Here is an 18,053-nt window from a genome sequence, read left to right as displayed (position 1 = left end):
CTTATCAGGGGAAGGCCCGGACCTCTCTGACCTGTTTGTGGGCCCTCCAGAGGATCTAGTTGGCCACTGTGTGAGACAGGAGGCTGGACTAGATGGACCTCATTGGTCTGACCCAGCAGCGCTCTTCTGATGTTCTTCTCAGGGGAAGGCCTCAGCCTCTCTGCCCCATTGTTGACCCTCCTGAGGAACTGGTTGGCCCCTGTGTGAGACAGGAGGCTGGACTGCATGGACCCTCCCTGGTCTGATCCAGCAGGGCTCTTCTGATGTTCTTCTCAGAGGAAGGCCTTGGCCTCTCTGCCCTGTTGTTGGCCCTTCAGATGAACTGGGTGGCCCCGGCATGAGACAGGAGGCTGAACTAGATGGACCCTCCTTGGTCTGATCCAGCAGGGCTCTTCTGATGTTCTTCTCAGGGGAAGGCTTCAGCCTCTCTGCCCTGTTGTTGACCCTCCAGAGGAACTGGTTGGCCCCTGTGTGAGACAGGAGGCTGGACTGCATGGACCCTCACTGGTTTGACCCAGCAGGGCTCTTCTGATGTTCTTCTCAGAGGAAGGCCTCAGCCTCTCTGCCCTGTTGTTGGCCATTCAGAGGAACTAGTTGGCCACTGTGTGAAACAGGAGGCTGGACTAGATGGTGTCAAGCATGGTGAAATTCCATTGATAATTGATTGTTTTAGGGTCCTGCCTAAACCTGGTCTGCGAAGTATCATGGAGGATCCAACTTTGTTAGCTTGTTATTCTTTCCCTCCCCCCCCCTCTTGCTTTATGGCTTAAAATTAGAAGTAGTGAGAACTGAAACCAAGTAATCAGCACCTTCCCTGACATCTGGGGAAAGCAAGAACGAAGTCCTGATAACACTATGGGAATGTAGACATTTATGATAGTTTATGTGTGAATGCTACCCCGCACCCCCCATCCCTTGGAATCCTTTTGAAGTAAGACTTAAAAGTATTGTATCAATGTTTTGGCAGCATTACTCTCAAGAACCTGTTACACCAAAGTATCGATCTATCAATAAACGTAGTCTTTGTATCAACTTCGACTCGTCATTGAACCCGCATGCTAGACAGATGGATCCTCTCTGGTCTAACCCAGCAGGGCTCTTCTGATGTTCTTCTCAGGGGAAGACCTCAGCCTCTCTGCCCTATTGTTGGCCCTCCAGAGGAACTGGTTGGCCACTCTGTGAGGCAGGAGGCTGGACTACATGGACCCTCACTGGTCTGACCCAGCAGGGCTCTTCTGATGTTCTTATGAAGGCCTCAGCCTCTCTGCCCTTTTGTTGGCCCTCCAGAGGAACTGGCTGGCCACTGTGTGAGGCAGGAGGCTGGACTAGATGGATCTCACTGGTCTGATCCAGCAGGGCTCTTCGGATGTTCTTACCTTAAAGCCTTATATCCCTCAAAACTTGTTGGTTTCTAAGGTAATACTGGACTTGAATTTAGCTGTTCAACTGTAGACTAACACAGATATCCTTTGAAGCTGACTCAAGGCAGATAACACAGTATAAGTCAGTGCAATCAACAGGGTTGCCTCTAATAAGCTGCAATGTCATCTGGTAGGGTTGCCAATCCCCAGGTGGGGGCAGGGGATCCCCTGGTTTGGAGGCCCTCCCTCTGCTTCAGGGTCATCAGAAAGCAGGAGGGGGGGAATGTCTGCTGGGCACTCCATTATTCCCTATGGAGACCGATTCCCATAAGGTATAATGGAGAATTGACCCGTGGGTATCTGGGGCACTGGAGGGGCTGTTTTTTGAGCTAGAGATGCCAAAATTGCAGCATAGCATTCAGCATCTCTCCCCAAAATATCCTCCAAGTTTTAAAAAGATTGGACCAGGGGATCAATGAGCCCCAAAAGTAGGTGCTCCCTATGATTAAACACTTGGGACTCTTTAGCTTGGAGAAACGTCGACTGCGGGGTGACAGGATAGAGGTTTACAAGATAATGCATGGGATGAAGAAAGTAGATAAAGAAGTACTTTTCTCCCTTTCTCACAATACAAGAACTCGTGGGCATTCGATGAAATTGCTGAGCAGACAGGTTAGAACGGATAAAAGGAAGTCCTTCTTCACCCAAAGGGTGATTAACATGTGGAATTCACTGCTGCAGGAGGTGGTGGCGGATAAAAGCATAGCCAGCTTCAAGAGGGGATTGGATAAAAATATGGAGCAGAGGTCCATCAGTGGCTATTAGCCACAGTGTGTGTGTGTGTGTGTGTGTGTGTGTGTGTGTGTATTTTGGCCACTGTGTGATACAGAGTGTTGGACTGGACGGGCCACTGGCCTGATCCAACATGGCTTCTCTTATGTTCTTATGTGACACAGAGTGTTGGACTGGACGGGCCACTGGCCTGATCCAACATGGCTTCTCTTATGTTCTTATGTGACACAGAGTGTTGGACTGGATGGGCCATTGGCCTGATCCAACATGGCTTCTCTGATGTTCTTATGTGACACAGAGTGTTGGACTGGATGGGCCATTGGCCTGATCCAACAGGGCTTCTCTTATGTTCTTATGTGACACAGAGTGTTGGACTGGATGCACCATTGGCCTGATCCAACATGGCTTCTCTCATGTTCTTATGTGACAGAGTGTTGGACTGGATGGGCCATTGGCCTGATCCAACATGGCTTCTCTGATGTTCTTATGTGACACAGAGTGTTGGACTGGACGGGCCATTGGCCTGATCCAACATGGCTTCTCTTATGTTCTTATCCTTCATTATTTATAATGGAGGGAAGGCATTCAAAAGTTGCACAGTTTCTTTAAATGTGATAGTCAGAACTCCCTTTGGAGTTCAATCGTGCTTGTCACACCCTTGCTCCTGGCTCCACCCCCAAAGTCCCCAGGTATTTCTTGAATCGGACTTGGCAACCCTATCACCTGCAGGCCCATTGCATGAGGTTGGGAGAGTTTTCTCCAGGGCTAGTGCTACAAAGTGTTGCGGGATGCTGTGATGAGTGGGAAATGCCTCTTTGACAAAGGTTCATTCGGAAACAGCAATATAGGCGGCTTTACTGTCAGAGGCTGCTGGCAGCCCATTTTTCTAAGAAGTTTCAAAATGATGACGCCTTGAATTTGGCAATATTTGAAAAAGAGATAAATATCTACAAAAATTGGAACTGAATGCACGCGGAATATTCCTGGCACTTGAGAGCCAGTTTGGTGTAGTGGTTAAACGTATGGACTCTTATCTGGGAGAACCGGGTTTGATTCCCCATTCCTCCACTTGCACCTGCTGGAATGGCCTTCGGTCAGCCAGAGCTCTCTTATCTGGGAGAACCGGGTCTGATTCCCCACTCCTCCACTTGCACCTGCTGGAATGGCCTTGGGTCAGCCATAGCTTTCCTATCTGGGAGAACTGGGCTGGATTTTCCACTCCTCCACTTACACCTGCTGGAATGGCCATGGGTCAGCCATAGCTCTCTTATCTGGGAGAATCGGGTTGGATTCCCCACTCTTCCACTTGCAGCTGCTGGAATGGCCTTGGGTCAGCCATAGCTCTCTTATCTGGGAGAACCGGGTTGGATTCCCCACTCCTCCACTTGCACTTGCTGGAATGGCCTTGGGTCAGCCAGAGCTCTCTTATCTGGGAGAACCGGGTTTGATTCCCCACTCCTCCACTTGCACCTGCTGGAATGGCCTTCGGTCAGCCAGAGCTCTCTTATCTGGGAGAACCGGGTTTGATTCCCCACTCCTCCACTTGCAGCTGCTGGAATGGCCTTGGGTCAGCCAGAGCTCTCTTATCTGGGAGAACCAGGTTTGATTCCCCCCTCCTCCACTTGCACTTGCTGGAATGGCCTTGGGTCAGCCAGAGCTCTCTTATCTGGGAGAACCGGGTTTGATTCCCCACTCCTCCACTAGCACCTGCTGGAATGGCCTTGGGTCAGCCAGAGCTCTCTTATCTGGGAGAACCAGGTTTGATTCCCCACTCCTCCACTTGCACCTGCTGGAATGTCCTTTGGTCAGCCAGAGCTCTCTTATCTGGGAGAACCGGGTTTGATTCCCCACTCCTCCACTTGCACCTGCTGGAATGGCCTTGGGCCAGCCAGAGCTCTGGCAGAGGTTGTCTTTAAAAGGGCAGCTGCTGGGAGAGCCCTCTAAGCCTCACCCACCTCACAGGGTGTCTGTTGTGGGGGAGGAAGGGAAAGGAGATTGTGAGCCGCTCTGAGACTCTTCGGAGTGGAGGGTGGGATATAAATCCAATATCTTCATCTACCTCACAGGGTGTCTGTTGTGGAGGGGGGAAGGGAAATGAGATTGTGAGCCGCTCTGAGTCTCTTCGGAGTGGAGGGTGGGATATAAATCCAATATCTTCATCTACCTCACAGGGTGTCTGTTGTGGGGGAGGAAGGGAAAGGAGATTGTGAGCCGCTCTGAGACTCTTCGGAGTGGAGGGTGGGATATAAATCCAATATCTTCATCTTCTTCACAGGGTGTCTGTTGTGGGGGAGAAAGGGAAAGGAGATTGTGAGCTGTTCTGAGACTCTTCGGAGTGGAGGGCGGGATATAAATCCAATATCTTCATCTACCTCACAGGGTGTCTGTTGTGGGGGAGGAAGGTAAAGGAGATTGTGAGCCGCTCTGAGTCTCTTCGGAGTGGAGGGTGGGATATAAATCCAATATCTTCTTCTTCTTCTTCTAATTTGCCTGCGAATGCGGGCAAATGGTTTATAAGCGTATGAAGTCAATAACAGAGATAACTTGGGCAGTTCCCCTGGACTGGCACCACTCCATTGTGCAAGGCAATCACTGGGATGTATCCGAAGCCTTTGTCTGTCGTGGGACACCGGCTCACATCTCTCCCTGCCAAGGGCGATTATATCAGGCAGGTGAGAGGAACACGGTGGCGGCTCTCTTGGCGCTGCTGAAACAGAGAGGCCTGGAATTATACCGCTCAGTCAAAAAATTAAGGAGCAATTAAAGCGAAACCACGAGAGGACGAGCGGACAAGGCCGAGCTAAAAGCTTTTTCGCATCCTGCGGATGGCGGCAAATTCTCTGTCGGTTGCTGTGCTCAGAAGCGAGGAGAAAAGGACATTGAGATGTGGCGAGGGAGGGAGGCATGGGGCGGGATGGAAGCAGAGAAGAGGCAGCTCGCAATGGAAGCTGAAGTGAACCCAAACTTTCCCTGGGTCATTTGATTCTCCCTCAGTAGATGGTGAGGCCTCCTGTGGAGATCGCTGTAGCCGTGACAAAGATTGAAATCAAAGGGCTGGGGAACAGGCCTGGCGGTCTGTTTGCTTTGTGTGAAAGATGCTGTGTGGCTCTCCATTCCAGTTTGTACCTAAAGACTGCACCTTGGTAGTTATTGGGATATTTGGTTAATATAGCAGAATTTGTCCAGTCGTAGAAGCGTGATATTGGAGGGGCTGACCAGTTCCTCTGGAGGGCAGCAACAGGGCAGAAAGGCCAAGGCCTTCCCCGGATAAGAACATCAGAAGGGCTCTGCTGGATCAGACCAGTGAGGGTCCATCTAGTCCAGCCTCCTGTCCCACACAGTGGCCAACCAGTTCCTCTGGAAGGCCAGCAACAGGGCAGAAAGGCCGAGGCCTTACCCTGATAAGAACATCAGAAAGGCCCTGCTGGATCAGACCAGTGAAGGTCCATCTAGTTCAGCCTCCTGTCCCACACAGTGGCCAACCAGTTCCTCTGTGCCAATGACAGGGAAAAGAGGCCAAGGCCTTCCCCTGAGAAGAACATCAGAAGAGCCGTACTGGATCAGACCAGTAACTAAGGGTCCATCTAGTCCAGCCTCCTGTCTCACGCAGTGTCCAAATGCTTGCCCTGAGAGCCAGTAAGAAGGCACAAAGGCCGAGGCCTTCCCCTCATGTTCCCTCCTGGTTCTGGTATTCAGAAGCTGACTGTCTCTAGATGTGAAGTTTCCCTTTTGCGACCAGGGCTAGTAACCACCGACAGACTTCTCCTCCATGAGTCTCTCTAATCCCCCTTTAAAGGCGTCCACGCCTGTGGCCACCACTACATCCTCCGGCAGCAAATTCCACATTTCAAGCTGCTCTCTCCCCACCTGCTCCTTTTTGAAGCTAAACTGAACCTCTGGAGGTCCCCCGTTGCATACAAAGTCTGTCCCATAGCTGTGCAGAGCTTCCTGGAAACAGTCCACAAACTCTTGACTACAAAGAAAAACCCTCCTCTGTAACCAGCAGCCCTTTGGTTCCCTGCCGGGTTTGCGTGGGGGAAACAATGACAACTCGACCGAAGGATTCCAAAGACATCTGGAATCTTCCTTCCTCCCCCATGGAAGTTGGCTTTGTGGGATTGTCCTTGTGCTGCAGCTGTACATTGGGGGCCCCCTTTTCTGAAGATCCTCTGCAATGCATCCTGGGAGTAAAATCTTAACAGAATGTCTCTGCAACCAGGATCAGTTCTTTTGCTAAGCCCCCCCCCCAAACTTCTGAGGGAGGGGCACCAATCCAGCATTCACAGCAGAGCTTTGTTTTTGAGTAGGAATGCACAAAAATGCAGTTCTTTATGGCTTTTGTCAAGGGGTGTGGCCTAATATGCAAATGAGTCCCTGCTGAGCTTTTTAAAGAAGCCCTTGTGGAAACAATGGTGACATCAGGGGTGTGGCCTAATATGCAAATGAGTTCCCACTAAGCTTTTCCTACAAGAGAGTCCTGTGTGGAAACCATGGTGGTCTGAGGGGGTGTGGCCTAATATGCAAATGAATTCCTGCTGGGCTTTTCCTACAAGACATCCCTGTGTGAAAACAATGGTGATGTCAGGGGGTGTGGCCTAATATGCAAATAAGTGCCTGCTGGGCTTTTTCTACCTAAAAGTCCTGTGTGAAAGAATAGTGATGACAGGGGGTGTGGCCTAATATGCAAACGAGTCCTTGCCATGCTTTTTAAAGAAGAAGCCCTCTGTGGAAACAATGGTGGTGTCAGGGGGTGTGACCTAATATGCAAATGAGTCCCTGCTGGGCTTTTTAAAGAAGAAGCCCTGTGTGGAAACAATGGTGATGTCAGGGGGTGTGGTCTAATACGCAAATGAGTTGCCGCTGGGCTTTCTCTACAAAAAAGCCCTGATTCACCACGATCAGTGTAGGACCCAACTTCCATCACTGTAGGACTTCCCCGGCCTGGTGGAATCAGCTCACTGTAGAGATCCGGCCCCTACTGGATTTACTTCTGTTTCATAGGGCCTGCAAGACGGCGCTGTTTCGCCAGGCCTTCGGTTGAGGCAGGTGGACGTCCCTTCATTCTAATGCTTATATCATCTATTACCCTTCTTCACAATGGGCTATAAAATTACAACGAGCCCGCTAACATCCGCAGAGCGTAATGCCGTACCCTCCAAAGCAGCCATTTTCTCGGAACCAGGCATTTCGCTCGGAACCGGGAGAACATTAGCGGGCCCACAGGAAACCTTGGAGAGAAGCAAACGCCTCCGCCTTCGACGCAGCGGTGACCTTGCCAGCTTCCCTGTCCCGCCGGAGTTATTTATTTTAGCAGAGACCTTTCAATGTGCATTTATAAACATCAGTTCTATTGTGAAAGAGGAAGCCGTGCAGCCCCTCCCAGGGCGGGGTGTTCGGTCTGCATCCCGTGAGCTGAGTGGTTAAAAAAAAGAAAAAGATCGGGGGCCAATGAAAACAGGCTCACGTTCTGGGGATGCTGATTAGCAGGGTGTTCTAGAGGGCCTGGGAATTCATCCAGGCTGACAACAGAAGAGCCAAGGAAGGGCCCAGGCAGCCGGAGCCGACCTTGCCTTTTCCGTCAACGGGGACACTTAGGGTTGCCAATCCCCAGGTGGATAACACAACAAAAAATGCAAGCTAATGACCAATTTACTAAGATGTATATAGAAATCCGTCCAAATGTCCCAAACATGTACATTCAAGTCCCAAAGTAGGGTGGTCCCAAGTAGCAGGCGCAAGAAGCCACTTACTGAGCTGTAGCCGATGTGAAATTGCTGCTGGAGACGCTCGCGTCCCTCTTTTTTGAAAATTATGGAAAGAATCTATATAATTGAATCAATATCGGTCCCAGGTCTGATGAAGATTGGAAAGAAACAAGTACTTCATCGATTGGCTTGTCGCCGCACTACTTTGGGACTTGAATGTACCGTATTTTTCGGAGCATAAGGCGCTCCGGACCATAGGACGCACCTTCCTCCTGGGGGGGCGATCCGCTGCCTCCGCCTCCGATCCCGGCGGTTCTCCCGCGCCTGCCTGGCTCCAGCTTTTTCCAGCAAGCGCTGGGATCGCTCCACGCTGCTCCCACCGCAAACCCAGCGCTTCGCGAGCGCCAGCTGTTGAGAGGGCAGCGTGTTTCCTGCCGTATGGGAATCGGTCTCCATAGGGAATAATGGAGTGCCCAGCAGACATTTCCCCCCCCCCACACACACATTTTCTGAAGACCCTGAAATGGGGGGAGGGCCTCCAAACCGGGGGGGTCCCCTGCCCGCACCTGGGGATTGGAGAATCTTTTCTGCAGGCTTTAATCTTCAGAAAAGAAGTTAAGCTATGGCTTTGTTTGAATTACTCCGGATTTGTGGAGCTTGTTAAAGCCTCCGGTGCAACAGGCCTATCTGCGCTTCCCTGTCGTTCAATCGCGCTCTGCTGCTCATGCGAAACAGTGGCGCTCAGCTGTTTCTCATGCACCTCCTCGGCTGAAAGAATTGCGAAGTTGCGCTGGGCTGCCTTAGCGAAATAACGCAGTGATTCCGTCCCTGCACACCTTCCTGGCTGAAAGGATTATCATCTTCTTGGAATTTCACTCACGGCTTTTCAAGGTTTTTCCCCGAACTTCTATTAATAAGAAAGGAACTTTCTATTGAACGATAAGACTTTGTCTTCGGGGGAATCACGTTATTGTTGTTTTTGTAAATTTGTATCATAAGTGTCGTTTCTTATTCAACGTTATTTATAAAAAAATATTTTCCATATGTTAGGTTAGTTGTTCGTGGATGCCTTTGGGCTTTGTTCCTGCCCCACCTGGGGATTGGTAACCCTCAGCCCCATCCACCTGCAGACCCGGAGAACCCGAACAACCACTGGGAAATAGTTGGTGGGCATCGTGACACTCCCCCCTTGTCCAGCAAACACTGCGAGGGGCTGTGGAATTCAGTGGAATAAGGAGGCTTCTTCAGGCGGTGGAGACTTCTCCTTCTGCGGAGGTTTTTAAACCAAGGCGAGATGGCCATTCGACAGCAATGCCGGTTTTACGAATTCCAGCAGATCATATGAGGGAGGTAGGGTTGCCAATCCCCAGGTGGGGGCAGGGGATCCCCCGGTTTGGAGACCCTCCCCCTGTTTCAGGCTCATCAGAAAGCGGGAGAAGGGGAGGGAAATGTCTGCTGGGAACTCATGATTCCCTAATGAGGCTTATTCCCATAGAAAATAATGGAGAATTGATCTGCGGGTAGCTGGAGCTCTGAGGCCGCTGTTTTTTGAGGTAGAGGCACCAGATTTTCAGTCTAGCATCCAGTGGCTCTCCCCAATATACTCCCTAAGTTTCAAAAAGATTGGACCAGGGGGTCCAATTCTATGAGCCCCCAAAGAAGGTGCCCCTATCCTTCATTATTTCCTATGGAAGGAAGGCATTTAAAGGTGTGCTGTCCCGTTAAATGTGATAGCCAGAACTCCCTTGGAGTTCAATGATGCTTGTCACACCCTTGTTCCTGGATCCGCCCCCAAAGTCTCCTGGCTCTGCCCCAATGTCTCCTGGCTCCACCCCCAATGTCTCCTGGCTCCACCCCCAAAGTCCCCAGATATTTAACGAAGTGGACTTGGCAACCCTAGAGGCAGGGCAGGAAGAGATGAGGCAGTGCTCAGCTCCTGTGGCCCTTTCTTGCATGCCCAGGGCAAAGGCCAATCGCCACTTTGCTATATCATCATCAATGAAGGAACTCTTAGTTGAGGAGTCAACGCACAGCCAATCAAATGAGTTCCTGCTGGGCTTTTTCGGCCAAAAAAGCCCCGGCGACATCTGAGGTTTTCTCTGCCGCAGCAGGAGGGACTGGATGACCTTCAGAGATCCCTGTCCAGTCTTAGGGTTCTGTGGCTCCAGTGGGCTTGGCTGCCGGGTCACGTTTGCCGCTCCGTCCTTCCTTTTCCTCCCTGCTTCTCCTTTTTGTGGGTCTCTCAGCACTGGACAGGAAGATGCCGTGTCACTTTTTGACTCCTGGCCAAGCTGGGGAAGGACACGCACCGGATCCTCTAGGTGGAGGCTTCCTTTCTGGCCGGGATCTCTGGCCTGTGGAATGCAAGAGGGAGGGATCCATCGGGGGTTGTCGGAACAGCTGCACGGGAAGAGACCGGCAAGACCCTCCAAGGCAGCCCCTCCATTGCTTCAGCATCATGGAATGCTTAGTTGAAGAGTCATCTGCTTTCTAGTAAACCGAATGGCTCATAATTTCAAAGTATTTTTGCATACTGCCCAAACCAGGAGCTAATTAGCTCCTCTGGAGGGCCAACAGCGGGGCAGAGAGGCTGAGGCCTTCCCCTGAGAAGAACATCAGAAGAGCCCTGCTGGATCAGACCAGTGAGGGTCCATCTAGTCCAGCCTCCTGTCTCACACAGTGGCCAACCAGTTCCTCTGGAGGGCCAACAACAGGGCAGAGAGGCCGAGGCCTTCCCTGAGAAGAACATCAGAAGAGCCCTGCTGTATCAGACCAGTGAGGGTCCATCTAGTCCAGCATCCCATCTCACACAGTGGCCAACCAGTTCCTCTGGAGGGCCAATAAATAAATAAATAAATAAATAAATTTTATTTTTATATCCCGCCCTCCCCCACCAAAAGGCGGGCTCAGGGCGGCTCACAGACATGACTACGTCATGATTCAATTAAAAGCAGATAAACATTATGAATACAATACAATTACATATATAGATTAAAATACATAAAAATAGGTGCTATAATTTCTGGTGTCACAATTACATATTATCAGCTTCAGTTACAACATAATATGGCTAGAGTTAGAATGATTTTATCAAGTTAGTCTGGTCCTAATTCAAATGCGAGTTGGAAAAGAGAGGTTTTGCAAGCCCTGCGGAACTGGTTCAGGTCCCGCAGGGCTCGCACCCCCTCTGGGAGTTGATTCCACCAGCGCGGGGCCACTAATGAGAAGGCTTGCTCCCGAGTTATCTTCATTCTAGCCTCTCTTGGCCCAGGGATTTGTAGGAGGTTTTGGGAGCTAGATCTTAACGCTCTCCTGGGGATATATGGGGAGAGGCGGTCCCTGAGGTAGGCAGGTCCTCGGCCATATAGGGCTTTAAAGGTAATAACCAGCACCTTATACCGAACGCGGTAGACGACCGGTAGCCAATGCAGATCCCGCAGCACCGGCCGCACATGTTCCCACCTAGGTAGTCCCATCAACAGCCTGGCCGCTGCGTTCTGCACTACCTGAAGTCTTCGCGTTCGGCACAAGGGCAGCCCCATGTAGAGGGCATTGCAGTAGTCTAGTCTTGAGGTGACCGTTGCGTGGATCACAGTTGCTAGGTCGTCGCGTTCCAGGAAGGGAGCCAACTGCCTCGCCCTCTTGAGATAGAAGAAGGCGGATCTTGCGGTGGTAGCTATCTGGGCCTCCATTGATAGCGAGGATTCCAGTAGCACCCCCAGGCTCTTGACCCTGCGCACTGGTGTCAGTGGCGCACCGTCAAAAGCTGGCTGAGTAATCTCCCCCCCCGGTCCGTCCCGACCCACGCAAAGGACCTCAGTCTTCGTTGGATTCAACTTCAGCCCGCTCAGCCTGAGCCAGTCAGCCACGGCCTGTAACGCCCAGTCCAAATTTGTAGGGACATCACCAGTCCGGCCTTCCATCAATAGATAGAGCTGGGTATCATCAGCGTACTGATGACAACCAAGCCCATACCTCCGGGCAAGCTGGGCAAGGGGGCGCATAAAGATGTTAAACAATGTCGGGGAGAGAACTGCCCCCTGAGGCACCCCACAATGAAGCGGGTGTCTCTGAGACAGCTTCCCCCCAATTGCCACCCTTTGTCCCCGATTTTCAAGGAAGGAGGAGAGCCATTGTAAGGCTAGCCCCCGAATTCCTGCGTCGGCGAGGCGGCGGGTCAGCAGCCGGTGGTCGACCATGTCGAACGCCGCCGACAGGTCGAGCAGCAGCAATACCGCCGAGCCGCCCCGATCCAGTTGCCGCCGGAGGTCATCTATGAGGGCGACCAAGACTGTTTCCGTCCCATGGCCCGGGCGAAAGCCGGACTGGCATGGGTCCAAGGTGGAAGCGTCTTCCAGAAAATCCTGTAACTGCAACGCCACAGCCCTCTCTATAATTTTGCCCAAAAAGGGCAAATTTGAGACCGGCCGATAATGTGCCAATACGGCCGGGTCTGATGTAGCTTTTTTCAAGAGAGGGCGGACCACTGCCTCTTTCAGAGATGTTGGGAAAACACCCTCCGACAGAGATCGATTTATAATGTCCCGTATAGGACATTTCAATTCCTCCTGGCAGGCCTTAATTAACCAGGAGGGACATGGGTCCAGATCACAAGTTGTGGATCGTGCAGTGCCAAGAATTCTGTCAACTTCCTCCAAGCTGAGCGGGTCGAAGCAGTCCAAGATTACATCCGAAGACACGCATTGGGCCTCAAGTTCACTTACTGCGTCTAAATTGGCGGGGCAGTCGTGGCGGAGCGATTGGACCTTATCTGCAAAAAACTTCGCAAAAGCCTCGCAGCCTATCTCCAATTCCTTAGCTTTTGGGTTGCCCTGTGGCAGTGAAGTAAGGTTCCGAATTATTCTAAACAATTGAGCTGGGCGCGAATTTGCAGATGCAATCTTGGTCGCAAAGTATGTTTTCTTTGTGGCCTTGATTGCCATCTCATAGGTCTTCATAAACTTCCTATAAGATGTTCTAGTCGCTTCGTCGCGGGTACGCCGCCATTGCCTCTCTAGCCTTCTAAGGCCTTGCTTCAGCCGGCGCAGTTCCGGGGTATACCACGGAGCCGGCTTAGTCCGAGGCCGCAGAGGACGCCGAGGTGCAATCTCCTCGATGGCTCTGGAGAGCCGATTATTCCAGGACTCAACCAGGCCATCGAGAGAGGTGCCAGAGGGCCAGGGATCCCGCAGAGCCATTTGGAACCGTTCCGGGTCCATCTGGCTCCGCGGGCGAGCCATAATAGGCTCCTCGCCTAAACAGGTTTGGGGAGGCAAGTCTACACGGGCCTTGAGGGCAAAGTGATCCGACCATGGCACCGCCTTGGCGGTTATATCGCTCACAACAACCCCGGCCGCAAAGATCAGGTCTAACATGTGACCAGCCTGGTGAGTGGGGGTTACAACAAGTTGAGAGAGTCCCAGTGTCGCCATGGAAGACACTAGGTCCATCGCCTGACTGGAGGACGGGTCATCAGCATGGACGTTGAAGTCACCCAGGATTATCAACCTTGGGTGCTCCAACGCCCAGCCCGTCGCCGCCTCCAGTAGGGATGGTAAGGCGCTGGCTGGTGCGTTAGGCGTACGGTACACCAGCCAGACCGCCAACCCCTCTCCAGCCTCCCACGCCAGGCCGGCACACTCAATACCTTCAATCTTTGGGGCCGGGAGTGCCCTGAAGGAGTAAGCCTCCCGTACAAACAATGCCACCCCTCCCCCCCGCCCACTAGTCCGTGATTGATGTAGGACTGAGTAACCTGGAGGAGTTGTTTGCGCGAGGGCCACTGTCTCACCCTCCCGGGTCCAGGTTTCAGTCACGCAAGCCAGGTCCATATTTTGTTCGAGAAGAAATTCTCGAAGAATTGAGGTCTTATTATTAATGGACCTGGCGTTGCACAACACCAATGACGGAGGTGGGTTATTCCGTCTGGCCCTGCTACCTGTCTCCCTTGGGATGGGACGCAGACTGGAAGAGGACCGAGCACTGTCTTGTCTCTGTCCTCTTCCCTTATAATATCTGCTCCCACCGCTGTATCTCCCCCTCCCCAGGAGCACTGGGATCCCTGAGCCTGCCATCTCTCGCTGGTGGCAACTGCTAAGTTCACCACTATCAGATTGGAATCAAGGATATTCCACTAGCTCGACCCACTAGGTCCTGATAATCTAATTGACCCACGAATTTGAGAATCTTCCCTCCCTCAGTTTCTTATATATATTTGGTAAACTGACTCCTGTAGCAAATTAATTTAATCCCTCCCACTATTTTAAATTAACCAGCTAAAAATTCATACAATTCAGTCCAACTAAGAAATTCATACAATTCAATCCAAATATACAATAAATTACTCTAATGTGTCAATTAATAACAATCCAATTTATCAGTAGGTTACGAGGTGCAGTTGTAAAGTGCAGTGCAAAATCCTCTCATAAAGATAGTGAGGTAGCAACAGAGTACTGTGGGTATTGCTGCAAAGATGTTTAGCAGTCAATGTAGGTTAAAGTGCAATGGCAGGCCAATGTGGGTTAAAGTGCAATGCAACGCCAGAGTTCCAGTCTAAAACTTTAGCAGCAGAGTTGTTATATAGATGTTCTTTAGATGTTCTATAGATGTCCTGGGTGGTTTTGTTGGTCGTAGGCTCTGAATACCAGATCTTGTGGTAAGGGGACTACCCGATGTTTCCTGCATAGGCTGGTGGGTCCGCAGTGAGTAAAAACCCCCCACGTACTCCCCTCGCCACGCAATGGGGTCCCCTCCCGCTTTGTCTATAGGGGCGACCAGTTCGTAGTTGGCCCCATTCAGCCTATACATCCCGTCGCAGACCACCCAGTTCACCTGCATCAGTTGACCGCGTCGCTGATTCCACCCTCGGCTCCAGTCTCAGCCCTCTTCCAACGCAAACCAGCGGCTCCGGCCTCCGTCGACTGCCGGACCGCGGCGTCAATTCCACGCTCGGCCCGGGCGTTCGTATCGCTGTCCCGGTCGGTCGGGCCGTAGTCCACTCCGCCGCCGCCGCAATGATAGGGCAGAGAGGCTGAGGCCTTCCCCTGAGAAGAACATCAGAAGAGCTCTGCTGGATCAGACCAGGGAGGGTCCATCTAGTCCAGCATCCCATCTCATACAGTGGCCAACCAGTTCCTCTGGAGGGCCAATGATAGGGCAGAGAGGCTGAGGCTTTCCCCTGAGAAGAACATCAGAAGAGCCCTGCTGGATCAGACCAGTGAGGGTCCATCTAGTCCAGCATCCCATCTCATACAGTGGCCAACCAGTTCCTCTGGAGGGCCAATGATAGGGCAGAGAGGCTGAGGCCTTCCCCTGAGAAGAACATAAGAAGAGCTCTGCTGGATCAGACCAGGGAGGGTCCATCTAGTCCAGCATCCCATCTCATACAGTGGCCAACCAGTTCCTCTGGAGGGCCAATGATAGGGCAGAGAGGCTGAGGCCTTCCCCTGAGAAGAACATCAGAAGAGCCCTGCTGGATCAGACCATTGAGGGTCCATCTAGTCCAGCATCCCATCTCATACAGTGGCCAACCAGTTCCTCTAGAGGGCCAATGACAGGGCAGAGAGGCTGAGCCCTTCCCCTGAGAAGAACATCAGAAGAGGCCTGCTGGATCAGACCAGTGAGGGTCCATCTAGTCCAGCATCCCATCTCATACAGTGGCCAACCAGTTCCTCCGGAGGGCCAATGACAGGGCAGAGAGGCTGAGGCCTTCCCCTGAGAAGAACATCAGAAGAGCCCTGCTGGATCAGACCAGTGAGGGTCCATCTAGTCCAGCATCCCATCTCATACAGTGGCCAACCAGTTCCTCCGGAGGGCCAATGACAGGGCAGAGAGGCTGAGGCCTTCCCCTAAGAACATCAGAAGAGCCCTGCTGGATCAGACCAGTGAGGGTCCATCTAGTCCAGCATCCCTTCTCATACAGTGGCCAACCAGTTCCTCTGGAGGGCCAATGACAGGGCAGAGAGGCTGAGCCCTTCCCCTGAGAAGAACATAATAATAATAATAATAATTTTTTATTTATACCCCGCCCTCCCTGCCAAGGCAGGCCCAGGGCGGCTTACAAAGCATGATATAAAATATCATGCTATAGCAATAAGACAAAGTAATACAATCAATAGACAGGTGATATAAATAAATACAATATATAAGTTAACATTAAAATTAATCTAAAAACAGTACAGTGGTGCTGCAATGTCTGTTTGTACAAAATGGCTTGATGTTAATTCTGGTTCCATCTTAAAAGGCTAGTTGGAAGAGGGCGGTTTTGCAAGCCCTACGGAGCCGCAGGGCCTGTAAGAGCGAATTGTTTCGACAGGCCTCCGATGCTTAAACGGAGAGAGAGCTGCCCCCTGACACCAGCTAGAGCTCCCGGTGACCGACCCGTCTGAAAAGCAGAACCGCCGACATAGTAACGGCACGGCACCGCGGAATCGTTTTTAAATTTTGATCGTATGAACGTTTTATAGCTTTTATCGACGCCTTGTTTTAAATGGCGGCAACGACTGTTGCAAGCCGCCCTGAGTCCGCTTGCGGAGAGGGCGGGATAAAAGCCTAATGTAAATAAATATAGATATATTTTAAAAAAAGTTCTCCTAGGAGTTGTCCTGGAAAGGGGTGCTGCTGTGAGTGCTCTCTCAGCCCCACCCACCTCGCAGGGGGCCTGTTGTGGGGGAAGAAGATATAGGCGATGGGAAGGCGCTCTGAGTCTCTGATTCAGGGAGAAGGTCTGCAGTTCTCCATCTTCTCTGGCCACGGGAGGCCCCCCTCACCTCCTGGGCACGGGCCTGCAAAAGGCCGGCGGGAGGGGCGCTGCGTGGCGGCCAGAGGCTGGGCGTCGTCGGGGTCGCCTTCCTCCCCTCCCCTGGCCTTGCGCGCACAGCTGCAGCAGCCTGCAAACTGAAGCCGCGCCCGCGCTGGGCTGGCCCGGGACGGGCGAAGGGCGGGGGGCGGCGGGGAAGGGGAGGAGAGGAGAGGGGAGGGGAGGGGAGGCTGCAGGCAGCAGCCGGAGAGGAGGGAGCCAGAGCCAGCCCGGGAGCGCCGCGGGGACGCACCGACCGCCGGGGAGGCCGCCTGGGCCAGGGGCGCGCTGGGGAAGGCGCACGGCAGCCGGGGACGGAGGCAGAGCTGCAGCTCCGGGCGACTTTGGCGAAGGGCCGCGGCGTGCGAGGTGAGCCGAAGTCTCGGGGGCCGGCCCGACGTGCGGGCGGAGAAGTCCCTGCGCTTTGGCAGGCGCGCCCAGCCGGAGAGGCGCTCTGGGCGCACGACGCGTTTGGCCCGCCGGGTTTTGGGAGCCGGTGCGAGGCTTTCTGGCGCCCTAAGGGGTGGCCAAGGGTAGCTCTCCGGATGCTTTTTTTTTTGCCTACAACTCCCATCAGCCCCAGCCATTGGCCATGCTGCCTGGGGCTGATGGGAGTTGTAGGCAAAAAAAAAAAACATCCGGAGAGCTACCCTTGGCCACCCCTGACACAGGCATTAAAAAATTGTGAACAGAAGAACTGAATCCAACTAGGGCAGGGGTGGCCAAGGGTAGCTCTCCGGATGTTTTTTGCCTTCACCTCCCATCAGCCCCAGCCAGCATGGCCAATGGCTGGGGCTGATGGGAGTTGTAGGCAAAAACATCTGGAGAGCTACCCTTGGCCACCCTAGGAATCACCCACTAGTGCCCCCGCTCCCCCATGATTTAAAAAAAATAGGGGAAATGAAGAGCGCCAAACTTGAAACTTTTCACATTTTCCGTTTACCGGTTTTTAATTTTAATTTTTTTTTTCAAAAAAAAAATGCGATAAGCGTTCAATGAAATTGCTGAGCAGTCGGGTTAAAACAGATAAAAGGAAGGACTTCTTCACCCAAACGGTGATTAACATGTGGAACTCACTGCCACGGGAGGTGGCGGCGGCTACAAGCATAGCCAGCTTCAAGAGGGGATTGGATAAAAATATGGAGCAGAGGTCCATCAGTGGCTATTAGCCACAGTGTGTGTGTGTGTGTGTGTATAATTTGTTGGCCACTGTGTGATACAGAGTGTTGGACTGGATGGGCCATTGGCCTGATTACATTGCCTTCAGAAGTATTCTTGCATTGTGTATTGTTGGAACTCTCTTTCTGGGGCAGTGATGCTCTGTATTCTTGGTGCTTGAGGGGGACACAGTGGGAGGGCTTCTTGTGTCCTGGCCCCACTGGTGGACCTTTTGATAGC

The 18,053-nt window shown here is 52.2% G+C and overlaps 1 protein-coding gene across 1 annotated transcript in view; it reads right to left on the bottom strand.

The window, feature by feature from the left end:
- The window catches only part of SIGLEC1 (sialic acid binding Ig like lectin 1), a 120,054-nt gene extending 105,389 nt beyond the window's left edge, over positions 1-14,665 (bottom strand). Inside the window, exon 1 of the mRNA XM_060247434.1 lies at positions 14,527-14,665. Coding sequence (XP_060103417.1) covers positions 14,527-14,665 — 139 coding nt within the window. The remainder of the gene's footprint in view (positions 1-14,526) is intronic.
- Positions 14,666-18,053: the final 3,388 nt, after the last annotated feature.

This window comes from Heteronotia binoei, chromosome 9 (assembly GCF_032191835.1).
Source record: "Heteronotia binoei isolate CCM8104 ecotype False Entrance Well chromosome 9, APGP_CSIRO_Hbin_v1, whole genome shotgun sequence".
In the NCBI taxonomy this organism is placed as follows: Eukaryota; Metazoa; Chordata; class Lepidosauria; order Squamata; family Gekkonidae; genus Heteronotia; species Heteronotia binoei.
The sequence above is the reverse complement of the archived record's forward strand: the minus strand, read 5'-3'. Positions and strand labels throughout refer to the sequence as shown.